Source organism: Mustela nigripes, chromosome 3 (genome assembly GCF_022355385.1).
Source record: "Mustela nigripes isolate SB6536 chromosome 3, MUSNIG.SB6536, whole genome shotgun sequence".
Taxonomy (NCBI): domain Eukaryota; kingdom Metazoa; phylum Chordata; class Mammalia; order Carnivora; family Mustelidae; genus Mustela; species Mustela nigripes.
The window spans coordinates 32,716,324-32,730,750 of record NC_081559.1 but is presented as its reverse complement, the minus strand read 5'-3'; the positions used below and the strand labels follow the sequence as shown (position 1 = coordinate 32,730,750).

Sequence of the window (14,427 nt, the reverse complement as noted above, 5' to 3'; positions counted from 1 at the left end):
TGACCAATCAGCAGTGGCTGGCAGCTGGCGTGTGGTACACATGGCTTCTCCTAGCAGAGGCCTGTATCCAGTTCATATACAAAGTAGTCATTTGCCCACTCTGCTGCTAGGTCCTCCTATTTATTTGGATGAATGAAGGTCAACATCTAGTCTTTATTGCAATCTAATTATATACAGTAATCTGTATAGATCTGAACTGTAGTTGGGTCAGTCCTGACAAATGCATGTACTCATGAAACCAACTCCCCAGAGCCCTTATCATTACCCTGAAAGTTGCTGCAATTCCCTTTTGTCTTCCTCCCCTGGAAGCAACACCATTCTGATTTTTATCCTCATGGACTAGTCACACTTGTCTTGAATGCCAAACAAAATGAAGACAGATCATGTCAACATTTAGACTTACGTATTTTAACTTAAGGTGCGGAGATTTAATCAGTGCCAACTGTGTATGAGAATCTGCGTTGCTGTTAGAAATCCTAGCGTGACTGTGACGGAGCTAACAGTCAGGGGCCTTGGGATGGGTGGGACTCAGCACAGAAGCAGAGTCAGCCTGTGTGGGGAGAGGCAGTGAGCATCCCCAGCACTGGGAAGAGGAAGGGACCTGGAGCTTTGAGGAGCTTCTGCGAGTGGAGTAGGAAGAGCCCTAGTGTTCCTTATTGTTCTTCTGACATGATAAGCCAGAATATTAAACTTTGGCTATTTTGGTCATTTGTCATTTTCCTGCCTGTGTGCAGGATTTCCTCATCTCCCTATGCGGGTTCTGATGAAAAGAAAGGCCCAGAGACCTGGCGTGGGATGACTTCCTCCCCCGGGGCAGGAAGACCAGGAATTATCGGGAACCAGCAGCAGTATGGGCTCTGCACATCTCTCCCGGTTCTCCAGAAGCGTTCTCTTTCTGTTTATGTCTTCTGCTCCCCTCATTTGGCTCAGATGGCAGGCGACCAAGTTTGCATAGTTTGTTTTTTACTAAGAAAAGCAGCAGTTTTCATCATATATTTTTATATAATAAGATTTTCCATATTATTAAAATTACTTGAAATTCTGACTCATCGCTGCCACGTAACTTGCCATATATGGGCATAGATGTGTAGCTAGATATGGTGTGTGTGTGTCCGTGTGTGTGTGCCTGTGAGGTGCGTGCACGCATGGTTTGTATATAAGGTACTGTGTGCTGTACTTGCGGGTGCTGCTGTATTTCCCTAATTTGCCCAACTGATCGATGTTATAAGGTCAGTTGGGAAACAGGATTGAAAATAAAGTAAATAATTATATTTCCCTGGAGCACAAATGGGATGAAGTTGCTAAAGACTGCTCTTCCATTCTTTTCTCTACAGAACCATCCGAGTATGGCTGAAAAGAGACAGTGGTCAGTACTGGCCCAGCATTTACCACACCATGGCCTGTGAGTAGCAGAACTGTTCTACTCGCGGGAAGTATGTCTAATGCCTTTGGTGATTCAGAGTTCAAAGTGCTTGATTAAAAAGTGCTACTAGAGTGGTGCCTGGGTGGCTGTCAGTTAAGCATCTGACTTTTGATTTCGGCTTAGGTCTTTATATCAGGGTTGTGAGATCTGCTCAGCAGGGAGTCTGCTTGAGATTCCCTTCTGCTCTCCTGCACCCCCCAACAAAAATAAATAAATGAATAAAATCTTTTTTAAAAAAAGTGCTACGAGATTTCACAATGGGTTTCTTAGTTGCCTAATACTCCAACAGACTGTGCTAAGCTGCAGGAAGACTCCTTTTCTTTTGCAAAGGAAGTTAGGTCTGCTGGCTTACCTAAAGCTGACTTGAGCAAAACTGAAAAACAAGGAGAGGCACGGGGAGGGGCGTCCGCCCCCAGGTTTTCCTTTGTTTTTGTTTTGCCAGCCTGTGTTCAGAATGACTGTGTGCTTGGAAGTGGCCGAGCCTAGCACTAAAAAAGAGCTGTGTACTCCCATGCCCTCATAACCCGCCTTCTGCCTTCTGCTCACCCTTTTCACAAACTGAGAGATTGCGTCTGAAGTATAATCCATTCTGCATGGAGAATTTTCTCAGTAGTTCAGTAGGTTCACAAAATAAATCCAGAAGATAAAGCTTTTGCACTGCGATTTTAAAAGAGCCCTGAGAGCCAGTGACATAAAATCACACCGAAGTTCCAGCCCTTCCTGCGGATATGAGCAGCCTTGCCATCCGTCCCTGCCCCTCCTTCTCTTCCTCCTTTCTTGGAAAGAAAGCCCTGGGCAGAGTCCTGGATGCCCCTGGGCCCACTCTGGAGTTGGGCCCTGCTATCCCAAATGGCCACATGGAAGGCATCATCGCTCCTCACTCCCCCGTGTGATGTTGGTCCTTAATGAGGAATTTTCCTCCGTTAATGGTTTTGGTGTTCGGAAGACCCCTGAGGAAGAGAAAGGATTTGGGGCCTGCTTGATGCTTGTTCTTCTGAAGGCTGTGGTCAGATCCTCCGAGGAAGAGAGCTCTTGCCGTTTGTTTGCAGACACTGTGGACAGTGTTCCCAGCTTTCTCAAAAGTTCATTCCAGAGGCAGTAGAGTGTGTTACAAACACAGAACAGCCAGTTCCTCAGCAAGTTCCGAGGAATCCGTCTGGGTCGTCCTTCGGAGCGCCTCCTTTCTCGGCCGGCACGCTCTCCTTCCTGCATCTGTCCCGGGGCGCGCACTGTTCGGCTCCTGTGGTCGCACTCAGAAAAAATCAGAAGTCGATCAGGAGTTTGATTTTTCCTGCCTTCCCGGGACAACTTGGGCAGGCTGCGCACCTCTGTCTTGGTAATTCCGCCACGAATGTGAAGACTTTGTGGGCTGCTGCTGTAACGATAACTGTTGCAAAGGAAGATCCAGAATTCTATAGTATGGCCCCTCTGAGAAGACCCCCTGAAAACCCAGTCACAACTTACTGTGCCAAGCAGTAGCACTTGCTGCCCACGTCCACGTGGACTGCGGCTGCGTGACCTTGCTAACTCTCAATGACGATGACCCTACGTCTCAGTATGTGCACTCATAGAGCCCGTTGGACAGATTTTCAAATCAGAGTTTGATTGTTTCGGACCAGGGCAGAGCACCTCTCAGACTGATAAGCCCTTCCGTTCAGCGGCCTAGGGAAGCGTCTCACAGCTGGAAAGGAAGTGCTGCCAGTGCTGGGGAATGTTCTGTTATCTTTGTGAACAGTCTTGTTAACACTGCTGCTCGTATTCCTCCTTTTCCTCCATTTCTCCGCACTTCGCATTTTGGGCATAGCTTCATGTCCTTGCGTCCTCGACCTTGGAGTTCAGGCTTTCTGGAATAGAGACAGAGATGGATTTTGTCCTATGTTCAGTTCACTTCCTCCTCGGTTTATATTTATCCCAGAGAGTTCGTACAGCTTTGTACTTGCTGTCTCCGAATTTAGCAGAAGTGTGCACTCTTCCATGGCTTTTAGGTCTTGGGCTCACGGCTTTGGCTATCTCAGTTGCCGTCCCTTGCTAACTTGGTTTAAATGCTTCCCCGCCCCCGCCAGCCAAGGCAGCTCCCCGAATGCTGTGTCTGGAAGGACCAGCAACAACTGGAAAGAACAGGCATAGCGTCTCTGTGAGTGGCCGACTTCCATATGTTTGCACCTGAACATATTCAGCTTATGGCTTCCAGATGCTTCCCTCCATCTGGAACTGCATCACTGCTGGGACTGTACGAACGCCTCCAGCAGAGAGCAGGGTGAATGAATGATGAGGAACGATTGTTTTACAGGGACTTCTAATTGAAGATGAGTTCAAAATATGCGAAGTGACCTGTTCTAAAAACTATCTGCAGATTATCCAGTTGAGGACATTTTAATGACAGTCTACCAATTTAAACTTTTTATTGTGATCTAATAGAATGACCATTAAGCCAGTCCTTAGTATACTGCTCTGTGTGATTGAGTTTTTTCATAACTTTACTTCTTGTAACAAAAATAAATTTCAGAATATGCTTTAGCTGAAGAAAAATGGTAACCCCTAGTTTCTGTGATCTACTGTATGACTCCTGCCTATTTTTTATAATACCATTTTTATGAAATCACACAGCTCTGCAAGGTAGATGATTTTTACACCATTTGGTGAGTGAGGAAACTGATGCCAGAGGTTGAGTCAGTTGCTTGTGGTGGGAATTTTATCCATGCCCATCAGACTCCAGAACTGTGCTGCCTGCCAGAAAAGGGTCGACCTGTAAATATCTAGACGTTGTGGGCCAAACAGCCTCTTTGGCAACCACTCAACTCTGCCATCATAGCGAGAAAGCAACCTTAAACAGTACATAAACGAAGGAGCCTGGCTGTATTCCAAAAAAACAGAAATAACCTTTATTTATGAAACTCGAGTTTTAAGCTTATGATTTTGGATTGCAATGATGCTTTTTTTAAAGGTCACTGATTTGAAAGATGATGTGTGTTCTGTGTGTTTATACAACTATGAATATCTAATTTTTTTTTAAATGAATACCACTTATCTCATTAGAAGCTTCCCTTCTAGGGAAAAATGCCAGGACATCTTTGGATACACAGCAAATAAATTAGGGACGCTTTTTCTTCCCCCCACACTGTGAGAATTCTCTAGCCTCATAAAACTACTCAGCACATTGTAAATTTTACACAAGAGGATGTTACATATTTATGTATAGTTTGTTATAGGGTTGGACATAAAAAGAATTGAAGAGAAGCTTAAAACTAAAGCATTAAGATTTTGTACCAACCTAAAAGTAAGCAAAATGGTGACAATGAATCAGAAATCACCAATGCATGTTTATTTGCCAAAGATAATTTTATTATTATTATTTTCTAAAAGAATTTATTTATTTATTCATGAGAAACAGAGAGAGAGAGAGGTGGAGGCAGAGGGAGAAGCAGCTCCCCCATGAGCAGGGAGCCCGATGCGGGACTCAATCCCAGGAACCTGGGATCATGACTTGAGCCGAAGGCAGACGCTTCACCAACTGAGCCAGCCAGGCCCCCCCAAAAGATATTTTCATGATAGTTATTAAAGAGTACTTTAGGGGCACCTGGGTGGCTTAGTGTGCTAAAGCCTCTGACTTTGGCTCAGGTCATGATCCCAGGGTCCTGGGATGGAGTCCCACATCGGGTTCTCTGCTCAGTGGGGAGCCTGCTTCCCCCCACCTTTCTCTCTGCCTGCTTGTGAGCTCTGTCAAATAAATAAATAAAATCTTTTTAAAAAATAAAAATAAAGAATACTTTATATGACAAAGATACTTACACCTTTGTGGTTATAATTCTTAAACTTGATCATTCTTTTTTAGAGAGAAAGAGAAAGGGAGAGGGAGAGAAAGAATTTTAAGCAGGCTCCACACCCAGTGTGGAGTCCCCCACGGGGCTTTATCTCATGACCCGAGATCATGACCTGAGCTGAAATCAAGAGTTGGACGCTTAACCTCCTGAGCCACCCAGACACGGATTCTTTATAGGCTCCCGCTTCGGTGTGGTGGGTGAGGGGTACATGCTTCAGTCACGTGTAATTGCTTCGTGTGCAGACAGCTGCAGCTCCTCCCTCCCAGTGGGGTAGTTCTCTGAATGCACCTGAAAAAAGTCTCTTCCCGTGATCTGATCGTGCAGCTCACCGTGTTTTTGCCTCCAGGTGCAGTGGAGCATTGTAGTTTACGTTCGTCCTTCAGTAGAAAATGTCAGCCCTTTGTAGAGAGAAAACTTGAACCTGTTTTCAAGTGGTCATGTCACTTATAAGCCTTTTTTTCTTGTACTTTTTTATAAGAAGTGTTACCTTAAAGTAAACTCAGGTTTGTTTCATGGTATGTATTCCCTCGCGGTTCTCCTGGGGTCAGTTAAACTTCTTTAGGCTGAAATGAACCCAGATATTTCTTTTTCCACATGTTCCATTTTCCAAATCACTTCAGTCTGATTTTGAGCAGAAGGAGATGTTGTAGAGTTTCCCCTTTCTGAAACTCATTCTCTGGCCCAAGCTTTCTGGAAGAAAGACAGGTAGAACCTGGAGGGGGATATGGACGTGGGAAGAAGCAGGTACTGTCCCAGGCACTTAACACTGCTGCGGACAAAGAACATGTGTGTACTCACATGTATACCTCCCATGTACACCTCACTTCCTACACACTGAGGTTGTGTATGTCACGGGAAGGGGAGCCTTTCTTGACCCTTCAAGAGAGCACATAATCCCAAAGTGGCTTGCCCCGCTTGCTCCCATGTACAGTGGGATAGGAATTCTGGTGCTGGGAAGCCCTTTTCCACAGATCCAGCCTCTCTGTAACCCCTCTGTTATGGGGAAGAGGGCATGGGGCCAGGTTGGCCTGCTGAGTTTGGGTAACAGGTTCCTCACTCTGAGCACTGGCCCCCACACTCTTGCAGCCTCCAGGTAGGAGTTTCAACCAGATGAAGCTTCATGCTGGCTCGCTGCCCTCAAAGTCAGAAAAATAATGTAGAAGATTTTTTGAATTGGTATTTTAAGCTAAAACAACAGAAAGAACTTGAATAACATATTCCATTTACATCATTATTTTCTCTAAAACAGTCTTACCCTCTTGTTTTAAATGTAAATTATATAGTAATGTATTTTAAACAATGACTCAGAATGCCTAGCTTTGCTCGTAACACGGTCTTTGTCTTTCCGGCAGCTCCTTGTTCTGCTCTGGCTTACCACCACGACAGCAGACGGGTGTTTGTGGGTCAGGACAACGGAGCCGTAATGGTAGGTCGCTTGCAGAGCACTCTCGTTCTACTGACCCCCCTGTGTTCATGCCTGTGGACAGTTTTAATAAAGAACAGTGAATGCCTGATTGTTTGGCATAACAAAATGTTTAATTCAGTATAGATACAAGGCTGAAAAATGGATTAATTTTCATTTGTACTTCTTTTTACACAAGTCATGGAGTTCAGAATGCTTGGTACTCAGCCTTCATACACTGAATATATGGTCTGCAGCAGCCCTGTCCTTGAACTACAGGGAAGCAGGGCAGGCACAGTGGAGAGCCTGTGGGTGCTGGTGTGTTTGTGTGTGTGTGTGTGTGTGTGTGTGTGTGTGTAAGTATAAGCAACAACGGAGCGGGACGAGAACAAGGTCAGTGACTAGTTATCCAGCCGACAATTCCTATAACTCTTTAAGGCAGTGCTTCTCAAGCTAACCCTGGCGAAGGACCAGATAGTTAAAAATTCAGTTTATTATAGATTGATAGATATTTTTGTAGGTCTAATCGGATGAGACCGAAAAAAGAGGCAGGTCACTCCACATTGCTGGGTGGCAGTTTTAATGAGCAGGGTTGCTTACGTACAAGGCTTGTCTTGAGTGGATGCAAGACGAGTAAATCTCTGTCCCCACTCACCAGGGTCTTCAAAGTTTATGTAGAGGCCTGAGCTGGGTTCAGTCTTGTATATCATCCTGATCGCCCTAACACCACATCGCTATCCAGTCTCTGCGCTTGGGACAGCCTTTGGAATGGGGAAGGCAGTGGGACATACATACCAAAGACGGGGAAGCGATGAGGAGCCTCGGACAACTGACTGCCAGGGCCTGGCTGGTGGTCATGCCCGCTGGCGGTCATGACCTCTCTCAGAAGTGAGCCTTAGGGTCAGGTGCAGTAGGGAGTCACTGCACGAGGGGGAGACATTGAGGAGCATTAAGCAGGGGAGGATAGAATGGTCGGTTTCTGGGTTTTTGAGCTTACTGTGCCACTGTGTGGAGTTTGAGGGGACAAGGCTGAAACTGAGGCGTCCCAGTTAAGAGTCTGTTTCAGGACCCCAGTGTGACACTGAAATGCTGGGGTAGCGCTGGAGAAGAGGTGTTGGCTTTGACAGCTATCTGGGTGGCAGACTTGATGTCTCGTTGGATGTGGGTGTTTTATAGAGAATGGGGTGAAGGCGGCTTCCAGATTTTTAGCCAGGATGATGGGGGTGAGTAGTCAGCTACGCTCTAAGACAGGAAAGATGTGATGTAGAGGGAAAAGTGATGAGGTGAGTACTATAATTGGGTACGTGGACGTAAACCTCAGGGTTTCGTGGGAGTGTAGGGTTGGGAGTTCTCTGACATAGGGGTTAGTGGGAACTACAGCTGTGACCGGCCTCAACTAGGGAGAGCAGGTAGACTGAGAAGAGCAGAGAGCCAAGGTCATATTCCCTGGGAATACCAGTATTTAAGGGAGATTCAGAGACTGGGAGCCCATGAGGGAGACGGAGGCAGAAGGGGCAAAGTGGGAGGAGAGCCAGCCAGGTCACTGTGACCGTGGAGGCCGGAGAGACAGTGAGTTTCATGCAGGGGTGAGTCACAGGGCCAGGTGCAGTGGGGAGAGGATGAGGTCAGGCCTGGAGAATGACCTTGGGAAGCAGCAGTTAGCAGCTGGTGCTGAGCAAGGGAAGCCCTTTCCGTGCCGTATGCTGTGTGCCATGGTGGGTCATCAGTGTGGGCTGATTTTTAGAGAAGGATCTGAGGAAAGTCGTAGAACTGCTAAAAGTGTTTTGTTGTGTCTACTTGTTTTGGTTTTAGAGTTAAAGGCTAAGAAGCCTTGAGTGTGTGTTAAAGGGCCAGGGAGGAAAAAGCCAGTGGAAAGGATGGGCTCTCTGCCCAAGCAGTTCACTCAGCAGTAGGCAGATGGCGAGGGCGGCAGGGTTAGGCTCTCCCAGGTCTTTGCCATCAGCTGGGGACTGTTCTGAATACTGTAGTAGGAGTAGATGTCAGTGTTCGCGTATTCCTCCTTCTGGAAATTTTATAGGTATATCATGGTGGTGTGCAGACACGGTTATAACCAGAAACCATAAAGCACAAATAGTTTCTCCAATGGTTGCACTTTGTCTCTCTAGGGATGCTTTTTGTGGCTCCCAGTTCAAGGGTAGACTCTGTGATTGTAGAACAGCGTATAAAAACTCACAGCTGTTCAGTGCAAAGGGGCAGTGCGAACCCAGTGTGTCATTTGTTAACAATTGATCTATCGATTTTCCACCCAATACAGATCAGTATATGTACGAATGTACAATGATCTATATAATAATACATTTATACTGTCCCCAGTGTGTATGTATGTATATATCTGTGTAAATGTACACACACAATATACTGTATATATTAATGCATACATATACACATACTTACATATACTTACATATTTTTGTACTTCGCAATATCAAGATGGAAAGCAAGGAATCAGTATTCCTGTGTGTGTGTGTGTGTGTGTGTGTGTGTGTGTGTGTATAACAGTTCTTAATGCCCATGTTCCTTAGCGTCTTAAGAACTTTTCAGTTAACATTGATCAATAGAATTCTTAGTGTTTTTTCTTTAGAGTTTTGTCTTCTTGGTTTTATCTTGAAGCTGATTTTTTCATTAAAAAGCATATACTTTTTTTTTTCCTACTTATAAAGTATTACATACTTTATTTCCAAATACTTGTATTTGAAAAATACAAGAATATTAAAAGAAGCAAGCCACTCACAGTCTCTGAATTTCCCTTTTTTGTGTGTGTTCTCTATGGCATGTGTATAATTTCCCCCTTACGTTGCTGAGGTTCCCAATGCCTTATTTTCACTGCAGCTGAGAATTCTCTTAACGGACCTTTGCAGTCTTGCTTCATGTGTGTCATCCTGGGAATACTCAGTGTAGCCAAGGGAGCAGAATTAGCAAGATGCCTCCTTTGCAGTAGAGGGAGAGGGACCACAAAGCTTGCACTTGTGCAGGAAGAACTGAACAAAAACGCCATGCTGATGGGCAACACCTTTCTTCCGTCTGGCCCCCAACAGAGATCGTGGCCTGAGGAAGAGTCTGAAGAAGGAAGCAATTCCCTATTACTCTGTTACAGCTAATCTTGAGTCCCTACTCTGGTGATAGCTAGTCTTGGATTTTACTTTGTTTTGAAAGTTAAGTTCCTGTTTTTAAAACCATAACTGTGTTCTTACTGCATATGTTTACTTTTAGGAATTTCATGTTTCTGAGGATTTTAATAAAATGAACTTTATCAAGACCTACCCAGGTAATTATAATACAAACACATACTTGCATACACATGCGTATAGATAGACACAAAACGAGAGCTCTGTCTCTTGTGATCAGAATTAGGTTTTCACATTAACTTTGTAGATGTGTTTCCCCCAATTATAGAGGATGCTGTCAACTCTTCAGGGTCATTTACCATCCTTTACCTGCTGATCAGTGTTTAAATTTGCATTAACTAGTCCATTGGGTGCATTATCAGATTTAATTTAACCATTCTTCTATTTTTGAGCTTATGTACTGCTTCCGTTTTTTGATAACACACACTAATATATATGACATTGTGTGTGTGTCTGTGTGTGTGTATATATGTATGAGTGTATATTTCATATATACATACATAGTGTGTGCGTGTCCTTGACTCTGACTCTAATCCTGTAACCCTGGTTGCTTCTATTTAAGACAAATTCCTAAAAATGGAGTAACTGGGTTGAACATTAAAAAGTGTTTTAATGCTCCAGATTTATTTTGCAGTCTTCTCCCTGCATTAGCGTAAGCTTTTACAGGCCCATGAGTGGTGGTTGAGAGTATTAGCTCATCCAGCCTGTGCATCATTGCTCTTACAAATGTTTTTTGCCTGTTTAATGATCAAAATAGTTCTCAATTTATAAATTATTTAAGCTTCACTTAATGGCGATCATTTGTTAGGTTTGATGAATGTCTGTTCATGATTTTACCCCTGTACTCACAGAGTTGTAGTATTTCCTAATTAATTTATAAGAAAGTGTCCCTCGGTTGTTCCAAAACAACCTGTACAGCTGAGAGCAAGGTCAGAAGTTTCTCTGTTTAGCCTCTGACTTCATTCATCAGACTGGGCATTTATTAAACACTTGCTGCATGCCAGGTCCTACACTAGATGAAGTAGACCGACAGGTCACTGTCCCAGTGTGGCTTACAGTCAGCTGGAAATGTAACATTTCAGGAGTAATAGAATACTTTCCTCATTCTCAGCTATTATTTTGGAATACAGTACTCTATAAGTACTTTGTTTTTATAAATAATAAAAAGTTACACAAGCAAAAAATTATTCCAGAAACAAAATGCTTACACTATATTTTTTTTAACTTCAGAAAATTTAAGTTCTCTTGTTTACAGTTCTGGTATTTTCTTTTTCTTTTCTTTTTTTAAGATTCATTTATTTCAGAGCAGTGCCTGAGCAGGGTTTGGGGCCATGGGGTGGGGCGTGCCGAGGGAGAGAAGCAGACCTCTCACTTCCCCAACCTGGGCTCCATCTCACTACCCTGAGATCACGACCTGAGCCAAGACCAAGAGTCAGTTGCTTAACCAACTGAGCCACCCAGGCACCCTTACAATGCCAGTGTTTTCTAAAAGGTCAAAGTACTGAAGTGATAGGCTATAGAAACACATTGCTCCTTTAAGAAAATACTACCTCCTTCCATATGGACCTTATTGATAGTACTAGCAAAGTAAAAATGTTCTCGAGTACAGAAAAAGGGGAAAAAAGGTCTGCTCTTTGATGCGTTATTGGAATCCCCCTTGAGCATCAGTCTTTAGTAACCTGCAGCTCACGATTGTCCATCAGGTGGGGAGACAGGGTGGCTGGGCCGTGGAAAGCCTGTTGGTGAGGTGGGTTAGGGCAGTTAGCTGAACGCTGCTCTCAGCGCACAGGTGTTTCCCTGGTACCTCTGTTCAGACTGAATCTCCCGGCTGAACAGCTGGAGAAGGTGGGGCTCGGTTCTGATCCAGAAGGTCCTGTTCCTTCACGAAGGGTGCCGACTTCCCTTTCTGTCCCTGCAGCTCATCAGAACCGGGTGTCTGCGATCATCTTCAGCCTGGCCGCCGAGTGGGTCATCAGCACCGGCCACGACAAGTGTGTCAGCTGGATGTGCACCCGCAGTGGCAACATGCTGGGGAGGCATTTCTTCACCTCCTGGGCTTCGTGCTTACAGTATCCTTCCAAGGGCTGGACCTCCTCCTGCCCAGCACCTCCTCGGCTCAGTAGTTGGCTTTGAGTATGCTCATAACCTGTCCGTTGAGATTCAAAGACCGAGTGACTCCTGTGTATTTCACTTGAAATGCAAGACTTCCCGTATCCGCTTTGCTTTGGTATAAAATTGGTGTATTAAAAATAAGAATTAGGTGAATTACTGTTCTTATTGGGAGGTACTATCCATTCTTAATACAAATTCTTGGAAACCTAAATCTCATTAATGCAAACCCCCACCCCCTATTCCTTTGCATTTCAAGGTAAAAGAAAAGACTTTTTTGTTGAATAAAGATAGAAAGGAACCGATCTTTTATTTGCTTATTGGCAGGTTCTGAAAGAGAATATAGTAAGGATTTGTGACCCTAGGGTTCATAAATGGGCTTATAGGAGTTTCATAGTTTGTGTGGATGTGTGGAGAGGGTTCATAATCCTTTCCATATTCTCAGAAGTGCCTCAGGATCCCCCAGAATGTTAATAAATTGCTGCTTTCACAGTTTTCTACCACTGTATGGAATTTGTTTCATGTAGAATTTGCCCTTGCTAGGGACTTCTCATGGTAGCTATGTATCTTAGTGACAGCAAGATCAAGGCTGTCAACAGGTGGATGCCCCACATTAGTTTCTTTTAGAGTTGGTTGTCTGGCATAGTAAATTCTTTTTTTTTTTTTTTTCCATTGCAAACCTCTATAAAAAAATGTTTGCTACAAATCAATGCACAGCATGAGATATTTAAAGTAAGCATTAAAACAGAATCAAATAAGGGAAATCAGAATCAGAATCAAATAAGGGAAAAATACTCAGATATTTAATTTGCTAATTAAGTGTTTCTGTTATGTGCTGGGCTTTTCATATGGACTGATAGAAAATGGCACAGAATCACAGAGTCATGGCCCAGCCTGTGTTGTTCCTTTTGACCTGTGTCTTGGAATCAAAGCAGGGGTTATCCTGATGTGTTTACACTGCCACTGGCCATAAAGGTCTATCTATGCCCATTAAGTGACTTAGAAAGTAATGAGTTGTTATCAATAGTTAGTATATTTTTCAAATTTAAATTTACCACTGCCCCACATAGCTGTCTTTTGGATGATTAAACTCTCCACAGCAATTTAAAATAAACCATGCTTTTCATTTAAAGCTGCATCATCTAGGCCAAAGAAAGATGGGTGCGCATGTCATATTTGCTATCAGTTTTATATTATCTCCAGAGATCGTTCACAAAAAGCAATTTTGTTCCAATTCTTTTTTGCTGTTTTCACTGTTATCCTACTTTTTTAAACTCTGTTATAATTCGATTATAATTACTTGTTTTCATGTCTCACTTCTCTGTCACTCCTTAATCTTTTTAACTCCTAATTCCTAGGGCATTGATTACAATAGTTGTAGGTACTCCGTGAATTCTTGTTAAATGAACGAATGTTAATTTTCCCAAGAAAATTTACCAGCTTGAAAGCTTGTTTTCTTAAATATGTACATAATGCCTGAATTTCATTTGAGTACTTCCTGTCTCATAGTTTTATGCTTAGGTTTTTAAAATGCACGTTTTTCTGTTTGATGACTTCTAGATGGATTATGTTGCATATCCTTGACTGCTTCTCTACAGATATGATTTTGATACTCAGTATGCTTTTGTTGGTGATTATTCCGGACAGATCACACTTCTGAAGCTGGAACAGAGCTCCTGTTCAGTCATTACGACCCTCAAAGGTCATGAAGGTAGGCTTTGTGATCACCCACAGGTTTTTCTCCTAATTTGGGCATCCAGACTCAGTTCTCAGCCCTGCAGCTTGGTGAATGATCCACTCTTCTGACCTGTCAGTTTCAGTTTGATTGGCCAGATGTGGGATTTGGATCTGAAAGACTGAAAGCGAAGTGAAGATAGGGTGTTGAGCTGGGTTTCATGTCATCAAAATCCTTTCCAGATTGCTCATGGGGGTAATACTTTCTTTTTGTTTGCCTTTTTAAGTTATTTTCAGAAGGTCTTTGAAAATTTCTTGTAAGTGGTGAGAACTTTAGAAGATTTTTTTGAGGTGGGGTTCGCTTTCTGGGATACCGAACAAGACCTGATAGAGCAATACAGTTAGGAGAAATGTCTGGGCTGGTTCTGCCTCTGCTCAGTTAGGGACTGAGGGGAAAGAATGGGTGGAATTTTACTCTTTTTCCAGCGCAGTTGGCCAGGTTCTGTGGAAGGGTTTTAAAACTCATTTGGCTGTATTGGGTAACAAATTAGAAGTTTTGCCACTGTTTGGTTTAGATCGAAGAATTGGGGATTTGTTCAAAAAGTTAATGATGAACTTGTTTTTGAAAACAGTGTTTTTAGTATAACAAGTTGAATGTACACTGTGCTTCCTAGCTGATCTGTTTGGGTGAAATCGAGTGTGTCAGATCAGGGACCTTTTTGAGCAAAGGGGAGAGAGGAGAACAGCACGTTAGAATGTATTTGGGCAGGAAAGCACAGCCCCTGAGGAAACCACTTGTGTTCATGACTAATGATCTCATGATCCCCAGGCTCACAAGTATTCTGTGTTGCT

General features: G+C 43.5%; 1 protein-coding gene across 2 annotated transcripts in view; it reads left to right on the top strand.

Annotated features, from left to right (window-relative positions):
- Nucleotides 1-14,427, top strand: part of WDFY1 (WD repeat and FYVE domain containing 1) — a 43,380-nt gene that overhangs the window by 14,064 nt on the left and 14,889 nt on the right. The window contains exons 2-6 of one of the 2 annotated variants that reach the window (XM_059393588.1): nucleotides 1,335-1,402; nucleotides 6,597-6,670; nucleotides 9,878-9,932; nucleotides 11,711-11,861; nucleotides 13,500-13,612. In XM_059393588.1, coding sequence (XP_059249571.1) covers nucleotides 1,335-1,402; nucleotides 6,597-6,670; nucleotides 9,878-9,932; nucleotides 11,711-11,861; nucleotides 13,500-13,612 — 461 coding nt within the window. The remainder of the gene's footprint in view (nucleotides 1-1,334; nucleotides 1,403-6,596; nucleotides 6,671-9,877; nucleotides 9,933-11,710; nucleotides 11,862-13,499; nucleotides 13,613-14,427) is intronic. The other variant, XM_059393587.1, reaches the window with a different exon arrangement.